At 42.5% G+C, this 15,134-nt stretch overlaps 2 protein-coding genes across 3 annotated transcripts in view; both read right to left on the minus strand.

Moving 5' to 3' along the window:
- The window catches only part of LOC6626614 (dymeclin), a 106,822-nt gene that overhangs the window by 77,838 nt on the left and 13,850 nt on the right, over window positions 1–15,134 (minus strand). The window lies entirely within an intron of this gene.
- Window positions 20–4,993, minus strand: LOC6626967 (uncharacterized). Of its 2 annotated transcripts, none has more exons than XM_032436283.2 (2): window positions 1,043–4,993; window positions 20–981 (listed from the first exon to the last, which is right to left on the minus strand). In XM_032436283.2, exons 1-2 carry the CDS (start codon window positions 4,924–4,926, stop codon window positions 132–134), a joined length of 4,734 nt encoding a protein of 1,577 aa, XP_032292174.1. In that variant the 5' UTR covers window positions 4,927–4,993; the 3' UTR covers window positions 20–131. The 2 variants fall into 2 exon arrangements, with proteins under 2 accessions (XP_032292174.1, XP_032292175.1); XM_032436284.2 differs by having other exon boundaries at window positions 20–978; window positions 1,043–4,991.

Consider the following 15,134-nt stretch of genomic DNA (forward strand, 5'->3'; position numbering starts at 1 on the left):
GGAAAATACGTGGAAAACGTTATTCGAAAAACTAAAACCGTCTAATTTCCTCAAACGGCCATAACATATATAAAAATAGAATAATTTTAATAATCAAATGAAGAGAAAAAACGGAAAAAGAAATATTGGATTTAAAGACCAATAAAAGCCCTTGCCTGCTGCTCGCCCACCTCCTTAAAGATCTCCGCTGTCCTGAGCAGCTTGATAAAGCGTGGCGTATAATCCTGATAAGCCTGTGGATCATCGGCATCGTCACTGACGCTGCTCTTGCGCAGCACATTCTGCAGCTGGGCATTGCGCTGCCCACGCTCCAGCGTGTCCGACATTTTGCGCAAATAAATGAGATCCATGAGCAGCTCGTCCCGCACACTGGCCGCATGCTGTTGCTCCTCCAGCGGCAGTTCCTCGTACTGACGCAACAGCTTCTTGACAATGCGTGACTTTTGCTCAATGTTCGCCGGCTCCAGGATGCGCACCTTCTGTTCGTAATCATCGGCGAGCACACGCAAATTGGCCTCACGTTTGTCGCGCGACTTCTGCTGCTCGGCCATCGTTTTCATGATGATGTTGTAGAACTCGACCAGATCTGGACGCAACGGTATACAATTGCGCTGTTGCATCTGCTTATCGATTATATCGCTAATCGACTCTATGGTGCGACGCAGCATTTCCTCCTTCTCCTGCAGATCCTTCTCGTTCTTATTGTTGCGTATCTGATAGAAATTCTTGGGATGCTTTGCGGCGCACTTGTTGTTACGCGTCAGCACCGGTATCAGCACATCCAGGCTGGGATCATTGCCGACCATTTCGAAGACAGCCGTCACAATATTCTCGGACAGCCGACCCGTTAGCAGCTTGTTATAATTCTCGGAATACGGTTCGTTTAGATCCAATTTGCGAGCGCCCGCAGAGCACTCGGCGCCGGTTTTGCCATTTGGATCGCCCGTGCAATTGCTGCTACTGCTGCTGCTGCTGCTGCTGCTGGGCATTTGGCTTTAGTTGCGGGCCAACAGTTTACCCCCGCCCCCAGCCCGGCACTTACCTTTTGGCCTGCTCGGCTTTAGTTTTTTTGGCGGCAGCTGAGTTTTTCTTTTCGCCCCGCTTGCCGCCCGACGCGTGACTCTTTTTCCCCTTTGACTTGCGCTTGATCTTGCACTCCTCCTCGCTGCGCTGTCTGGCCTGCCGCGAGTAACGCTCCTCGCTGTCCAAATCCTCATCGTTGTCATCGACCAGTGCATCCTGCAGCGTATAGTAGGCGTCCGCATTGAGTCGCTGCTGGCTTGGCTGCACACAAATCGAACCGTTGCCATAGATCTGCTTGGTTCGCGGATCGGAGCAGACGCGCGCATTTAGGGACACATTTAGCTTGACTGCATCGGGACTGTTGCAGGGATTCGATGCCTGTTGCTCTTCTCCAGCTGGCATTGCAGTTGTACCAGTTGCTTCGGTTGAGATGGGCACACAGTCCGGATTTAAGGTGCTGCCGCCGGCTGCAGCAGCTGTTGTTCCCGCTGCTGTTGTTATTGTCACGCAAGGATCATTCACCACGTTCAACTTGTTGCCCTTGTTGAAGAGCGGCCCAAAATAACGATGCACGCCATACAAAGGTTTCAGCTGATTGGTTTCCAGACTTGCCGCGGCCGCCGCCTGTTGCTGCTGATGCTGCTGTGGCATAAATTGTTGCTGCTGCTGATGCAACTGTGGTTGCTGCTGCTGTTGCTGTTGCTGCTGCTGCTGCTGTTGCAGCTCTTGCTGCTGCTGCACCAATGGCGGCTTCTGCAGCTTGGCCAGCTCGTTGAACAAGTGCGTCAAATTAAAGTTGGCCTTAAAATTGTTGGCCTGTTGCTGCTGTTGCTGCAGCTGCAGCTGCTGCTGTTGCGGCTGCTGTCGCTGCAACACTTGCGGCTGACATGGCTGCAGCTGCTGCGGCAGCAACTGTTGCTGCGGCTGTTGCTGCTGTTGCTGTTGTAGTTGATGCTGCTGTTGCTGCTGCTGATAGACCAAGTTATTGTTGCGCTGATTCATCATGGGCACCTGATAACGCGAATTGGAGAACGTATTGCTGTCAAGGGTGCCCACTTCCTGTGCTGCTTCCTCTTTCTTAAAGCTCGAGCGCTGATGTCGCGGATAGGGCAGGCCATTGCTCTCGTTATCCTCCTCTGTTCTCAGCGTTAACATGCCGTTGCCCAAGCTGCCAAAACCCACGCGATTGCCATTATGATCCTCAAAGGAATCCAACAGCTTCGAGCTGCGCTTGCTGGCATCCTGTAGCTCCAACGGCGCCTCAGATTGTGACTCCAGTTGTGGATAGGTCTGCGCGTCTAACTTTGGATACCTTTTCGATCTCGGCTGCGGCTCTAACTGTGCATTCAACTGTGCCTCCGACTGTGGCCGTCTATTCGACTGCCCTTGTGACTGTTCCTCCGGCAGAATCTCCGACTGTGATTGTGCTTGTGGCTCCATCTGTGCATTTGCCTCGGCGCTCGCCTGTTGCTTCAGATGTGCCTCGGCTTGTGGCTCCAACTTTGATTGTCTTTTAGATCTTGGCTCTGGTTCCAACTGCGTCGCCGACTGTCCCGCCAACTGTGGCTCCGACAGTGCATTCGACTGTCCCTCCGAATGGGACTCGGACTGCCCTTCCGACTGTCCCGCCGATTGTGGCTCCGACAGACCCTCAGACTGGCTCTCCGCGTGCGTGCGTGTCTGTGCATCCGACTGTCTAACCGACTGTCCCTCTGACTGCGGTTCCGCTTGTGTCTCCACTGGCGGCTGGTCCACAGAGCGTTTGCTGCGTCGCTTATAATGTGGCGTCTCATTGGCCACGTTGGCATTGTGGTTGGCCTTCTGGCGATGCACCCTGTGCCAGCTCCAGCGCTTGATGTGACGCTTGTCACGATCCTTGTCGCTGGAATGCTGTGAGATCTTATTGGCCAGCAGCTTGACTACGGCATCCGGATGACTCTTGCAGATGCCGCTGCGCGGCCCCAGCTCTGCCGCTTTGTGTGGCTGCTCTCGCTTCAGCTTGCCATTGCTGGCCTTCTGTAAGCCATCGTCCTTTTGCTTGGCCGCCAGCTGACCTATCGGCTGCGCCTTATTCACCAACTGCGATTTGGCTTCATTGATTTGTTGAGTCTGATCCACATCCGGCATCTGCATCTGCGCCTGTGCCCGCAGCTGTTTGGGCTCATTAACATTGACCGCCTGCAGTTGCTTTTCCGCTGACTGGACATCCGTGATGATCTCCTTGACTTGTGTGTGACCCTGCGGCTTGGGCTCCACAATGGGATCGACGGCTTCGGCTTTGACAGCTGCTGTTTGTTGCTCCTCTTTGGCCTCATTAGCTGTTGCCATGTCCAGCTTGGGCTGCATTTTGTCGCCTGCTGCTGCAGGATCAGCCAGCTTGGCCATTAGATCTTCCGCCTCTGGCAGTTTGTCTTTACCTTGTTCTGCCATAGCCTTGTCCGCAACCATGCCGGCTTCACTCTGCTCCAGCTGGGCATCAGTTTCCAGCAGCTGCTCCGGATGACGCTTGTAGCGATCTCGCTCCACCTTTAGCTTGGCATTCGCATGTGCATAGTCCCGCAGATTGGGCAAGCTGCGCTGCTGGCTAAGCGCGGGAAACTGCTCCAAATGGGGCAAACGATAATCGTAGCTTTGGGGCGTGTCCATCAAATGGACATTCGCGGCATCCAGACTGGAGCTGACACTGCCATCGAGCGCGTTGAGCGTATCATATGATGATACCGGCGAAATCTTTTCCTCCTCGCCATCCAGCTGCCGCTGCTGCAGCTGCTGCTGCTGTGCCTTCTGACGCTCCCGCTCCAGCTTCCGCTCGCGTCGCATTATAATATCGTCCACATAGTGAGCGCGCAGCGTATCGGTGAGCGCATTGCTGGGCAGCGAGGGTCCCATGCCCTTGCGCATCAGCCTGTTGCTCGTCTTCAGCTTGATCTCGTTCATCGGATTGAAGCCGCTGATGGAGCTGCGTTTCTTGAGAATGCCGCTGGGATAGCGCGTTTTGGCCGATTGCTCGGCTGCCTCTTGTTCGATCTTGGACAGCTTGTAGTTGGCCTCGTGCGACAGATTGTTGGGATTGGAAACGCGCGCGACCTGGAGGCGTGCCAGCGTCTGTTCGTAGACACCATCGGGCACTGGCTCATCGCCGTACTGTGGCAGCTGGCCGGCCTCCTTGTTTGGCTTGGCCTGCTTTCGCTCCTCAGCTCGACTCTGTTCCATTTCCTGATTGTGCAGCAGCCGCTGCACATGCTTCAGCTTTATGTCCAGCTCGGTGGCACCACCGCGTATTACCTCGTACGGCTGCTTCTCGGGCAAATGTTTGACCGGCAGATTCATATCCGTCAAGTCCTGGTACTTTTTCTTAACCTTGCCCATCTCGGTTTGCTCCATGGCTTTGCCATAGCTGTCCCCGTAAACCCTGGACTTGAGCTTCTCAGTGCCGCGTGAGTATTTGCCGGTGGCGGAATCAACCAACGCTGAGGTTTCCTCTGCTGCGCCAGCAACTGCTGCTACTGCATCGCCATCTGCTGCTGCAGCTCCTCCAGCTACTTCCACCGCAGCAGTTGCTGGCAGCACATGGACGACACCCGCTTGCATATCACGAAACCAATCATCCGCCGCCTGCTGCAGCTCCTTGTCATCCTTCTCCGGCGCCGTTTCCTTTTCGCCGGCCTGCGCAAAACTGGCCAGCAGATCGTCTATGCTGTTGCGTCTGTGCCTATATAGCTCGGCGCCCTGCACATCGCCATAATTGGAGCGAATCTCGTGCAGCTGCTCGTGCGCCTCCTGCACGGAATTGTGAAAGCTGCGCAATTGTTCGCTGCCCGCCTGCGGCTCTGCCTGCGGTGCCAGGGTATTGGTGGTGCCTGTGAGCACCATTAGGGTCCACCAGAACTGTAGAAAGATCATGCTCAATAGCTGAGACGAGTTTAAATTGACTTACAAAATATATATTTATACATATATATGATGTATACAAAGTCGACTGCAAAACGAATTCAATTGAAAAGTTATGCGCCAACTGCCTGCGATTGAGTTTTCATTAACTTGGCAACAGGTTGTCGTCCAGGAGAGCTGCTCCGAGCGAGGGGAGGGAAGCCAACTTTTTGACAGCCACTGATAAGAGGCAAAGAGTCGTGAGTCGAGTGCAGCATCCATGTGGCATTGTGTGCAAGTTTTTGCACGGCGGCGGCTTCCGACAGCCGCTGCCAGCTGTTTAACATGAAATGTTCTTTGTTGCCAATACACAACGCACACACACACACACACACACACACACACACATACAGACGCACACGCGCGCACACATGGCAGTCGCATTGTTAGCTGCGTTTCCCCATGTAAATCACATTTTTGTTTTATGCCAAAACTTTTGCCCAGCAAGCAAATGGAGCTGGCTGGGGACGCGGCCATGGGGGCGTATGCGCAACGACAATAACATTTCCTATTTCCGCCTGGCTGTCTGTTTGTCTGCTTGCGTGTGTGTGTATCAATGCCAAAGTCAGCACAATGCACGCCTCGAAATAATTGAATATTATCAAATGTGCTGGCAACAACAACAAGTATCTCTCGTGCAACCGCTTTCGCAGTGAACCACAGTTAAAACTAATGTAATTAGCGGCTTGATTAAAAGTTTTGCGGCTTGACTGAACCGCCAATCCAAAGCCAAACAAAGCTATCCAAATTAAATAGATTGCCAGCCCCAAGAGACACACACTAAGGACAATCGAGTTCTTAGGCACAAGGGAAAGATCATAATTGGAATATTTGAAAATAAACTATAAATAATGACATCACTTTAAATGTGAATGTTAATTTTACAGGACTTGAAAGAAGACTGCAAAACGGGCTTTAATTAAATCATAAGCCATGAGCCCCATTCAACTTCTACTTAAAGTCCGCACATGCCCTGAACCAACTTGTAGACTCGACCTAAAACCTCCTAAAACTTATGAAATATGCACAAAAAACGTTTTCGATATCGACTCTAATTTCTTGGATACGGCATCAATAATGGAAACTCGTGCTATGCGGATTAGGGCAGAATCTACGCTTAAACTGAAGAACGGAAAGACGGACGAACGGACAGACGAGCGGACGGACGGACAGACGAACGGACGTACAGACGAGCGGACGGACTATTGATGCTGACCAAGAGTATAGAAACTGTCTGGGCTTGTAGATGCTTCCTTCTGCCTGTTACAAAACCTTGGCACAAAACCAATATACCCTTTATACCCACTTTCTAGAAGTACGGGGTATACAAAACAAATATATATGCATATATGTTATTAATTTATTATAATAAAAGATATATCCAATTTTGTTGATAACTTTTATCACTCTGCTAACTTAATTTACACATGCCACAGACTGTGGCATGCCGCCAACATATTTACTCCTTTTCCTTTTTTTTTGGCTGCATTATTTTTTGGCCATTGTCTTAACTTAAAGCTGAGCCGTTCATTTGGCTGCTGCTGCTGTTGCTGCTGCTGCTGTTTCCACATCGACGACTCGGGCAGCAGTTTTTGAGCAAATGGTACAGCAATTTTTACTTATGCCTCAATACTTTTGCCTTGTCCACGGCCAGTGGAAAACGCAGGAGGAACAGGAGGCTGGCTGCACAGAGCGACATGACAAAATGAAAAAGGATACTCGGGGTAAAAGGATACTTCATGCCGGACCGTTGGCAGCGCGGGCGTGCATCAAAAAACATGACATGGCACGAGCCATTTCGTTTGTTTTTTCTATTCTTACTTCCCCTCCCCCCTCTACACACTCACCCCCGCTCCCACACTCGGACTATCTATTGCGCTTCGTCTTTTGCTTTTTTTTGGGCTGCGTCCAAAAACATATTTTTTATATTCTTGTGCGCTTTGAGTAAAATATTATGTTACAGCCAAACAAAAACTTTTGTGTTGCACTTTCCGCTGCGGGCGTTGGCATAAAATTCCAAAAAAAAAAAAACCAAAAAAAAAAAAAAGAACATCAGCAAAAAGTGTAAGAAAAAATGTTCAAAAATATTGTTAACTTAGTTAAACGCATTGGCCAAGTGTTGTGCTTATGCATATTCCAAATGCTTTGAGGGCCGCTGCTGCAAACCGCACACAAGCAATTCATTAAGCGCAATTGAAAATGGAAAACGGAAAATGGAAAATTACTGGACAGCCAAAGGGTGTTTGTGCCTCGGACAGTTTACGAGCCGCAGACGCAGACAACACACGGTTACCAAATGTCGATGGGTTGCATATTTACTACTTAGAAATGTTTCATTTTATTGGTCTCGAAATGAACAAATGTAGCATACGCCACACACACACACACACACACACACACACACACACACAGACACACACACACACATGTGCAGTTTGTGCTGTTGACTCCAAAAAATTTTGCATAATTTATGAGCGCAGCGCAAACGGCGGCAACACACGAGAGGACTTCAACTCACACACACACACGCACACACACACACTCCTTTGCTTAGCCCACACCCCCTCCCCCCCTCTCTCCCTCAGCGCCTGCCCCACACACAACCAACTGATTTAAATGCAATTGCATTGAAGTATGTTGTCAGTCGATGGCTGTGGCCCAGCCTTCGGATGCCGCTCACGTGCCGCAAGCGCACAACAGGGAAATTGTTGCATATAAGACAAAAAAAATATATATAATTAAGTTTTACACGTTAGGTTACTATAAAAAAATATATTTCAATTTATTATTTTCACTTAACGGCTACTTTTGTTGAGTACATTCAGATTTGCTTCCCGAATATGAACTGATTTATCTAACTGTTGCGGTCGCTTAGCAAACTTCGCTTTGAGAGAGTTTGAGTCAAAATTGAGTGAAGTTTGAGCTGCGTCAGCAATTATGCGTGGGATAGTACTCTGATGGGAACATTGACAGTGGCGTGATATTTAGGGTGAATTGTTTATGTCTACCAAAGGGGGACAGTTTGATCTTGACCAATGTCGATGTTATCACCAGGCTCTTTGTTTACAATATTAGAAATGTTTATAATTGTGCTTATGCTTATGTGCTAAGATATGTTAAAGGGTGGGTGCGACTATGGATATGTCACTCCCCCAACCATTAGAAAAGTGCCTGTCCTCAGGTGTTTAAGTTTGGATATAGTGTAACATTTTCTTCTTTTACAATTGGTATATCTCCTATTATTGTAGGTGTTTCTTCTACTTTGGGTTTTTTATATTTTATAATTAATTTCTTAGGTATGCTTTTGAACTTATATGTCAAATACAGTGTTAAACTTATTAATATGATTACAAATATGGTTATTGTAATTATCTGGAATACATTGTTAAATTTTGTATGTGCATTTATAATTTGTTTCGTTTGTACAAACGAAAGTGGTTCTAATTTTATAACATCATTGCTTACGTAAATGCTTTGAGTATAATCTAACATATTGTTTGAAATTGAAATTTCATTAATTTGCAATGAACAATTAAAGATTTTTATTATATTGTTTCCTTCTATTGTTATTTCGTTATTTATACAATTATGGTTTAATATAGTTTTTGGTAAATTCCAAGTTAAAATTATATTTGGTTCTATGTAGTTGATTTGAAAATTTTGCAAAATTTTAGTATAACTACATTCTGATGTTATTTGGTTTAAAATTCCTGTTAAACATTCATTATTAATTAATTTTTTTGTTTCTCTGCTATAAACTTTTTTATCTTGGGTAAAATATTTTTCATGAGCTATTTCTGTCAAAATATTATTATTTTCATCCGGGTATGGAATTATTTCGAATACCGGGCTTTTTATTATTTCTCGAGGAATATGGGATATTATCAGTATTTCGTTTGTATCTGATTTAAACCAAGTGGAAGTTTTTGTATTCAACAATTTCTCAGAATTAACATGCAACAAATAGTCATGTTTTAGTAATTTTGGGTTAAAAATTCCTAATCTTGTGAGCTGCATTCCCATCTCAATGTCTTCTATATATTCTGTAAAGTGTTGTAAGTTAAATATAAGGATATCTAATTTCTTTCCTTTTTGTTTCTCTTGATCTAGTTCGTTCATGATTTCTATTCCTTTGTTTATAGCTTCTATTATGTAATTTAATTCGTTAACCTGAACGCTGTTTTCTGCTAAGTTGCTTATTTTTTGTTCAATTTCTGCTTTGTCTTCTTGATCTAATGTTCCAAATAAGTATTTATATGCTGTTCCTACTATGTTAACTAAACCTCTTTTGCTGCGTTTGGCTATTTTTAAGCCGTTTATTTCTCTGTTTAATTTTTCTACTAGGTATTCGATTTGTATAAGGTTATTGAATTCTTTACTTTGTTCAATTAAATTGTTAAAAGTTTCTTCGGTTTTTGTTGAGGTTATTTATTAGTTTTTCTTTATTAGCTTGAGTGTCATACTCTGGTGTACCTGCATATATGAATATGTCCGCTGGTGTTCTGTTAGTCGTTTTGTGCTTTGTTTTATGATTGTACGTGTAGAGTATAGTTTCAAATTTTGTAAGTTTATTTTCGACGTCTGAGTCGCTGTTAATGATTCTTAGTTTTTCGTTAACTGTCTTATGAAATCGTTCTACGTCGGATATACCGTTTTTACTAGTGGTTATATTAATATTTACTGCTTCTGATTTTAGCCATAATTGTAAAGCTGTGCACATAAAAGCTGAGTCTTTGTCTGCCTTTATTTCGATGGGTTTACCCATTTGGTTGAACACTTGTAATATAGCTCGTTTGGTTTCTAGCCAGTCTCTACTTTTTATTTCTATTAATGATGCAAATTTTGAATAGATATCAATGCAAGATAAAAATTGTTTATCTCCTACTATGTAAAAATCCATTACATATTTTTCTCGGATATTAGCGATTTCCGGAGTTATTTCGAAAGTTAATTTTGTATCTCTGTGTTCTGTTTTTGCGATGTTGCAAATCTCACATTCATTTATTAGATTTTGAATTAGATTTTGATAATCTGGGAAATAGTGGGTTTCTTTGAACCAATTGATAGTTTTTTCAATTCCTGGATGTAATAATTCTTTGTGCTTTTTTAATATTAATTCTTTGAATTCTGCGTATGTTTGAAGGTCTATTAATTTTGTACTAGTTTTCATTGCCTTTGTTGAATTATTCGGACTTATTATTTCTAAGTAGGCTTCTTGAAAAATTGGAAAATCTGCTTCGTTGTGGAAGTATAGCACACTTTTCTTTGTGCATAAGTATTCTTTTATTAATTCTTTGGCATGCGTATTAGTCATGTCTTTGTACGTAATTTTTATGTTGGTTTTGTGAAAGTAATTCGTAACTTTTGTTTCGTTCTCGGTTCCTTTTTCAAATTCTATTTGTCGATTATAATAATTAAGTGGTCTTTCTGTGATTTGTAAATGGTTACTGTTGTCTTCTTGAGCACTATGTATTGTTGCTCTTGTGCTAATTGTATCTTCGCCTAAGAAGTTTTCGTTTAATTGAATTCTGGACAGAGCATCTGCCACATAATTTTCTTTTCCTGGGACGTATTTAATTTGGAAATCAAACTCATTTAGCTTGATCTTCCACCTTTGTAATTTCATGTTAGGTTCTTTCATATTATTTAACCAGACGAGTGGTCTGTGATCACTAAGGATTTGAAATTGTCGACCAAAAAGATAGGACCTAAAGTATTTAGTGGCCCAAACGATTGCTAATAATTCTTTTTCAATCGTTGAATAATTTAACTCATGCTCGTTGAGAGTTCTACTTGCATAGCATATAGGCTTATGCTCTTGCGAAAGGACGGCCCCTATTGCCATATTACTTGCGTCTGTAGTTAATGAAAATGGTTTTTCGAAGTTAGGGTATATTAAAATTGGGTCGGATGTTATGAGTACTTTTAGCTTTTCAAACGCTAGTTCGTAGTCTCTGTCTTTTATATTGATTTTTGCTCCCTTTTTTAATTTAAGTGTTAATGGTTTTACTATATTAGCGAAATTTGGTATAAATTTCCTATAGAAACCACATAATCCTAGAAATGATTTAATTTCTTTTGGGGTTTTTGGAATTGGGAATTTGACAATTGCTTGTATCTTGTTGGGATTTGGTTTTATACCCTCAGTTGTGATGATGTGACCGAGAAATTCAGTTTCTTTTCTCATAAACTCGCATTTATCCAACTGTAGTTTTAAGTTAGCTTCTCTAAGCTTCTTAAATACCTTTTGTAGCGACAAAATGTGTTCCTCCAATGAAGTGGAAAAAATAATAATGTCGTCTAAGTAGACCAGACAATCTTTAAAAATTAAATCTTCTAAGAGATTGTTCATACAACGTTGGAACGTTGCAGGTGCATTCTTAAGACCAAATGGCATGCGAGTGTACTCGTAATGGCCATGTTTAGTCGAAAATGCGGTCTTGGGTATTGAACCAGGATCCATTTGGATTTGGTGAAAGCCTTTGGCTAGATCAATGGTTGTGAAATATTGACATTTTCCAAGTTTGTCTAATATTTCATCCATGATCGGGATAGGGTATTTATCATTAATAGTTAGTTCATTGAGATTGCGGTAATCTATGACTAACCGGAATTTTTGCTTTCCAGATGCATCGTTTTTCTTTGGAACGATTATTACTGGTGAGCAGTAAGGGGATTTGGATTTACGTATGATATTTTGTTTTATCATATCGCTTATTTGTTTATTTACTTCCTCATCGTATATTTGAGGATATTTGTATGGACGCTTGTAAATTGGGTCCTCATGTTTCGTTAGAATTTTGTGTTTAATTGTACTAGTGAAAGTCAAATTGTCACCTTCATGGTACTGGATATCACGAAATTCATGTAAAACTTTTTTTATTTTTTCTTTTTCTTCTGAGTTTAGGTGCTCTAGCCTAAACTCATTGTTTTCTATTAATTCATTATTAATAGCGAAGTTAAATGGTCTGTCCTCTGTTGAGGGTGGATCAAGGCACTCTTGTGCGGTCATGTCCTCTTCGACCTCTTCGTCATTATATCTAAAACAAAAGTTAAATTCTCCTAAGGTTACGGATCCTTGTGCATAGTCTATTTTTGCTTGACATGCCTCAAGGTATTCTCTCCCAATCAGAACATCATAATGCTCTGAGAAGTCGTGAATATAGAATTTTTGTTTGCTCGGACAAATTTTGCTTGCTCCTAATCGTATACTTTGTTTTAATTCAATAACACCATTTATGGTGTGAACCTTTAATGTTTCGTTGTAAACTGGAAAATTTAAGCGGTTTGTTTTCATTAGATTTATGGTTGAACCTGTGTCGATGACACATTTTAGAACTTCGTCATTCATAATCAATTTTATGAATGGATTTCTTCTGTTTGTTCCGAGGCTTGCTGATGAAAATTTTCGGATGTATCCATTTTCATCTGCCCACTGTTACTATCTCTTTGACGTTTAGTCGGAGGGTTTGGTGCATTCAAGCGTGAATGGGACTGATTTTGGTAGTTTAAGGGATTTTGGTATCTACCTTGACTTAATTTCTGTTGGAACTCGTGGTGAGCTTTCTGATTGTCTTCGGACTTATTATGCTGTTTATTTTGTGCGTGATAACTCTGATTCGTGTTGGAATAGCCACTTGAAATGGTGGTTGGGTTAGCATTTTGCTGATAATTTCCCATGTTCCTACGATTGTTATTTGGATTTCCCTGAACATTATTATTTTTAGGTTTTTCAGTAACGCTATTTTCATATAATCCCTCTCTTTGAGCTACTTGCTTTAGTTTTTGTGTCGACGTAATGTCGTGTCTGGCTAACATCATGAAAAGCCTATCTGGTAATTTTTTTGTAATAACATCTTTGATTGTGTTATTCATAGCATTTGTATAAAGGGTTGTATTGCTAGGTATATTTTCTAGTGCTAACTTATTTAAAATAACAAAAGATTTATTCTCGAGCTCCTCGATGAACTTACGGACGTTTCCTTGGTAATTCGTGTTGTATAAGCGTCGAAGGAGTTCTTCAAATGGTGTCTGCACTTTGTATTCTTCAATCAATGCGTTTCTCAGCTCCTGCCAAGTGTTGGCTGCTGTCCTTTGTGATATTCTCTGAGCATCTCCTGTGACTTGCAATTCGATGGCTCCGTATAAGATGCTATGTTGTCTAACATCTCGGGTTGGATACAGGTGTAGGATGTAATCTATCCTTTTAATGAAGGCGTTTAGTTGATCCGTTGATCCGTCAAAGCTTGGCACCTGTCTAAGTTGTGAAAGGGCCTGGTTGAGGTGTTGTTCTGATAATTCCATTGTCATCTTGGTGTAATACACTTTTTTTTGAATAGTTTTGAGTTTGTAGGTTTGAACTTTATTGTTCTTTGATTTTGCACTTTTATTTTAAGTTAAAGTTTGTGATGGATTATTGTGTAAATGTTTTTTTTTTTTTTTGTGTGTGTGTCTTAAAAAGACTCAGTAATAACGTATTGCAGGGATCAAACGATATGCAAAGCCAGTCGTTATTAACTGTAGTAGCTTTATTGCCCAAAGGGTCAATATTATTAAGCTACTAATGACCCGAAGGTTCTTGTGCGGATACGTATTCGAGAAAATTTTTATTACACTCCGACAACACTTTCGGTCGCGATTGTGCGTTAGATCTGGGAATTAATTATCCTTTAGCGATCTTTAATTTTTCCCGACGTATCCTACCGGCTGCGCCAATTAAGTTTTACACGTTAGGTTACTATAAAAAAATATATTTCAATTTATTATTTTCACTTAACGGCTACTTTTGTTGAGTACATTCAGATTTGCTTCCCGAATATGAACTGATTTATCTAACTGTTGCGGTCGCTTAGCAAACTTCGCTTTGAGAGAGTTTGAGTCAAAATTGAGTGAAGTTTGAGCTGCGTCAGCAATTATGCGTGGGATAGTACTCTGATGGGAACATTGACAGTGGCGTGATATTTAGGGTGAATTGTTTATGTCTACCAAAGGGGGACAGTTTGATCTTGACCAATGTCGATGTTATCACCAGGCTCTTTGTTTACAATATTAGAAATGTTTATAATTGTGCTTATGCTTATGTGCTAAGATATGTTAAAGGGTGGGTGCGACTATGGATATGTCACTATATATATATATATATAAGGTTGAGATATATAAAAAAAAGAAAAGCTGCCTGTTTGGGCAGCTGCATTCCATACAATACCCATCGATGTCGGCAATTTCTTTTCATTTGCCAAGGTGTTGAGACGTATGTGCTACGTGGCCAGGTCAAGGAGCTTGCACGCCTCCAATTCTACACCCCCCCGCCCGTCTACACAAGTGTCGTCCAGTGGCGGCTGCCGACGGCCATTTGTGTCCGACTGCCTTGGCAAACAACCGACAAATTTAGTGTCTTTTGTGCATTTGTAAAATGGACAAATTTATGTGACACGCTGCGCCAATTGATCAAATTAAATAAACATGAGACCTGGCAAACGTATCTGCATCTATCGAGAATTTCAGAACTGAGCACCGAGAACTGAGAACTGAGCACTGAGCACCGAGAACTGAATGTGCCGAATGCATTCGCAAAGCCGAACAATGCCAAGAAATTGCATTTGCCGCAAATGTAAACGACAAACTGAATTTAGATTCAATCATTCATTTTTAAGCGCTGAAATTGCAATTTTTGGAATTTTTTCAGAATTCATTTGAGTTTCATTTCAGCTTCTGTTACGTTCCGCTAACATTCTTCTAAGTTTCTTCTGTGATTCTTCGGGCATACTCAAGTCGTTCTATTTGATTTCTTCCATGTTTCTCTTCTGTAGTTTTTTTTTTTTTTGGGATTTTTCAGAAATTCCTCTACCATTCTCTTCCATCTTTCTTCTGGGTTTCTTTTCATTTCGTCTAAATTGCTTCCGTAATTCTTTTGGGTTTTCTTTGGATAGTCTTCTATTATTCTTCTGGGGCTCCTCTGTACTTCTTAGTAATTCTTCTAGTGTAATTCTTCTGGCATCTTCTTGAAATTCTCTAATCGTTCTTCTGACATTCTTCAGGCATTCTTCCCGATTTCTTCTGTTTTTCTGCTAATTCTTCTGGTAGTTTTCCGAAATTGTTTACCATTAACCTGGCATTCTACTGGGTTTCTACTGGATTTCATTCTCCTGGCCATCTGCTGGGCCTAGTCAGGGTTTATTCTT

Source organism: Drosophila virilis, chromosome 5 (genome assembly GCF_030788295.1).
Source record: "Drosophila virilis strain 15010-1051.87 chromosome 5, Dvir_AGI_RSII-ME, whole genome shotgun sequence".
Taxonomy (NCBI): domain Eukaryota; kingdom Metazoa; phylum Arthropoda; class Insecta; order Diptera; family Drosophilidae; genus Drosophila; species Drosophila virilis.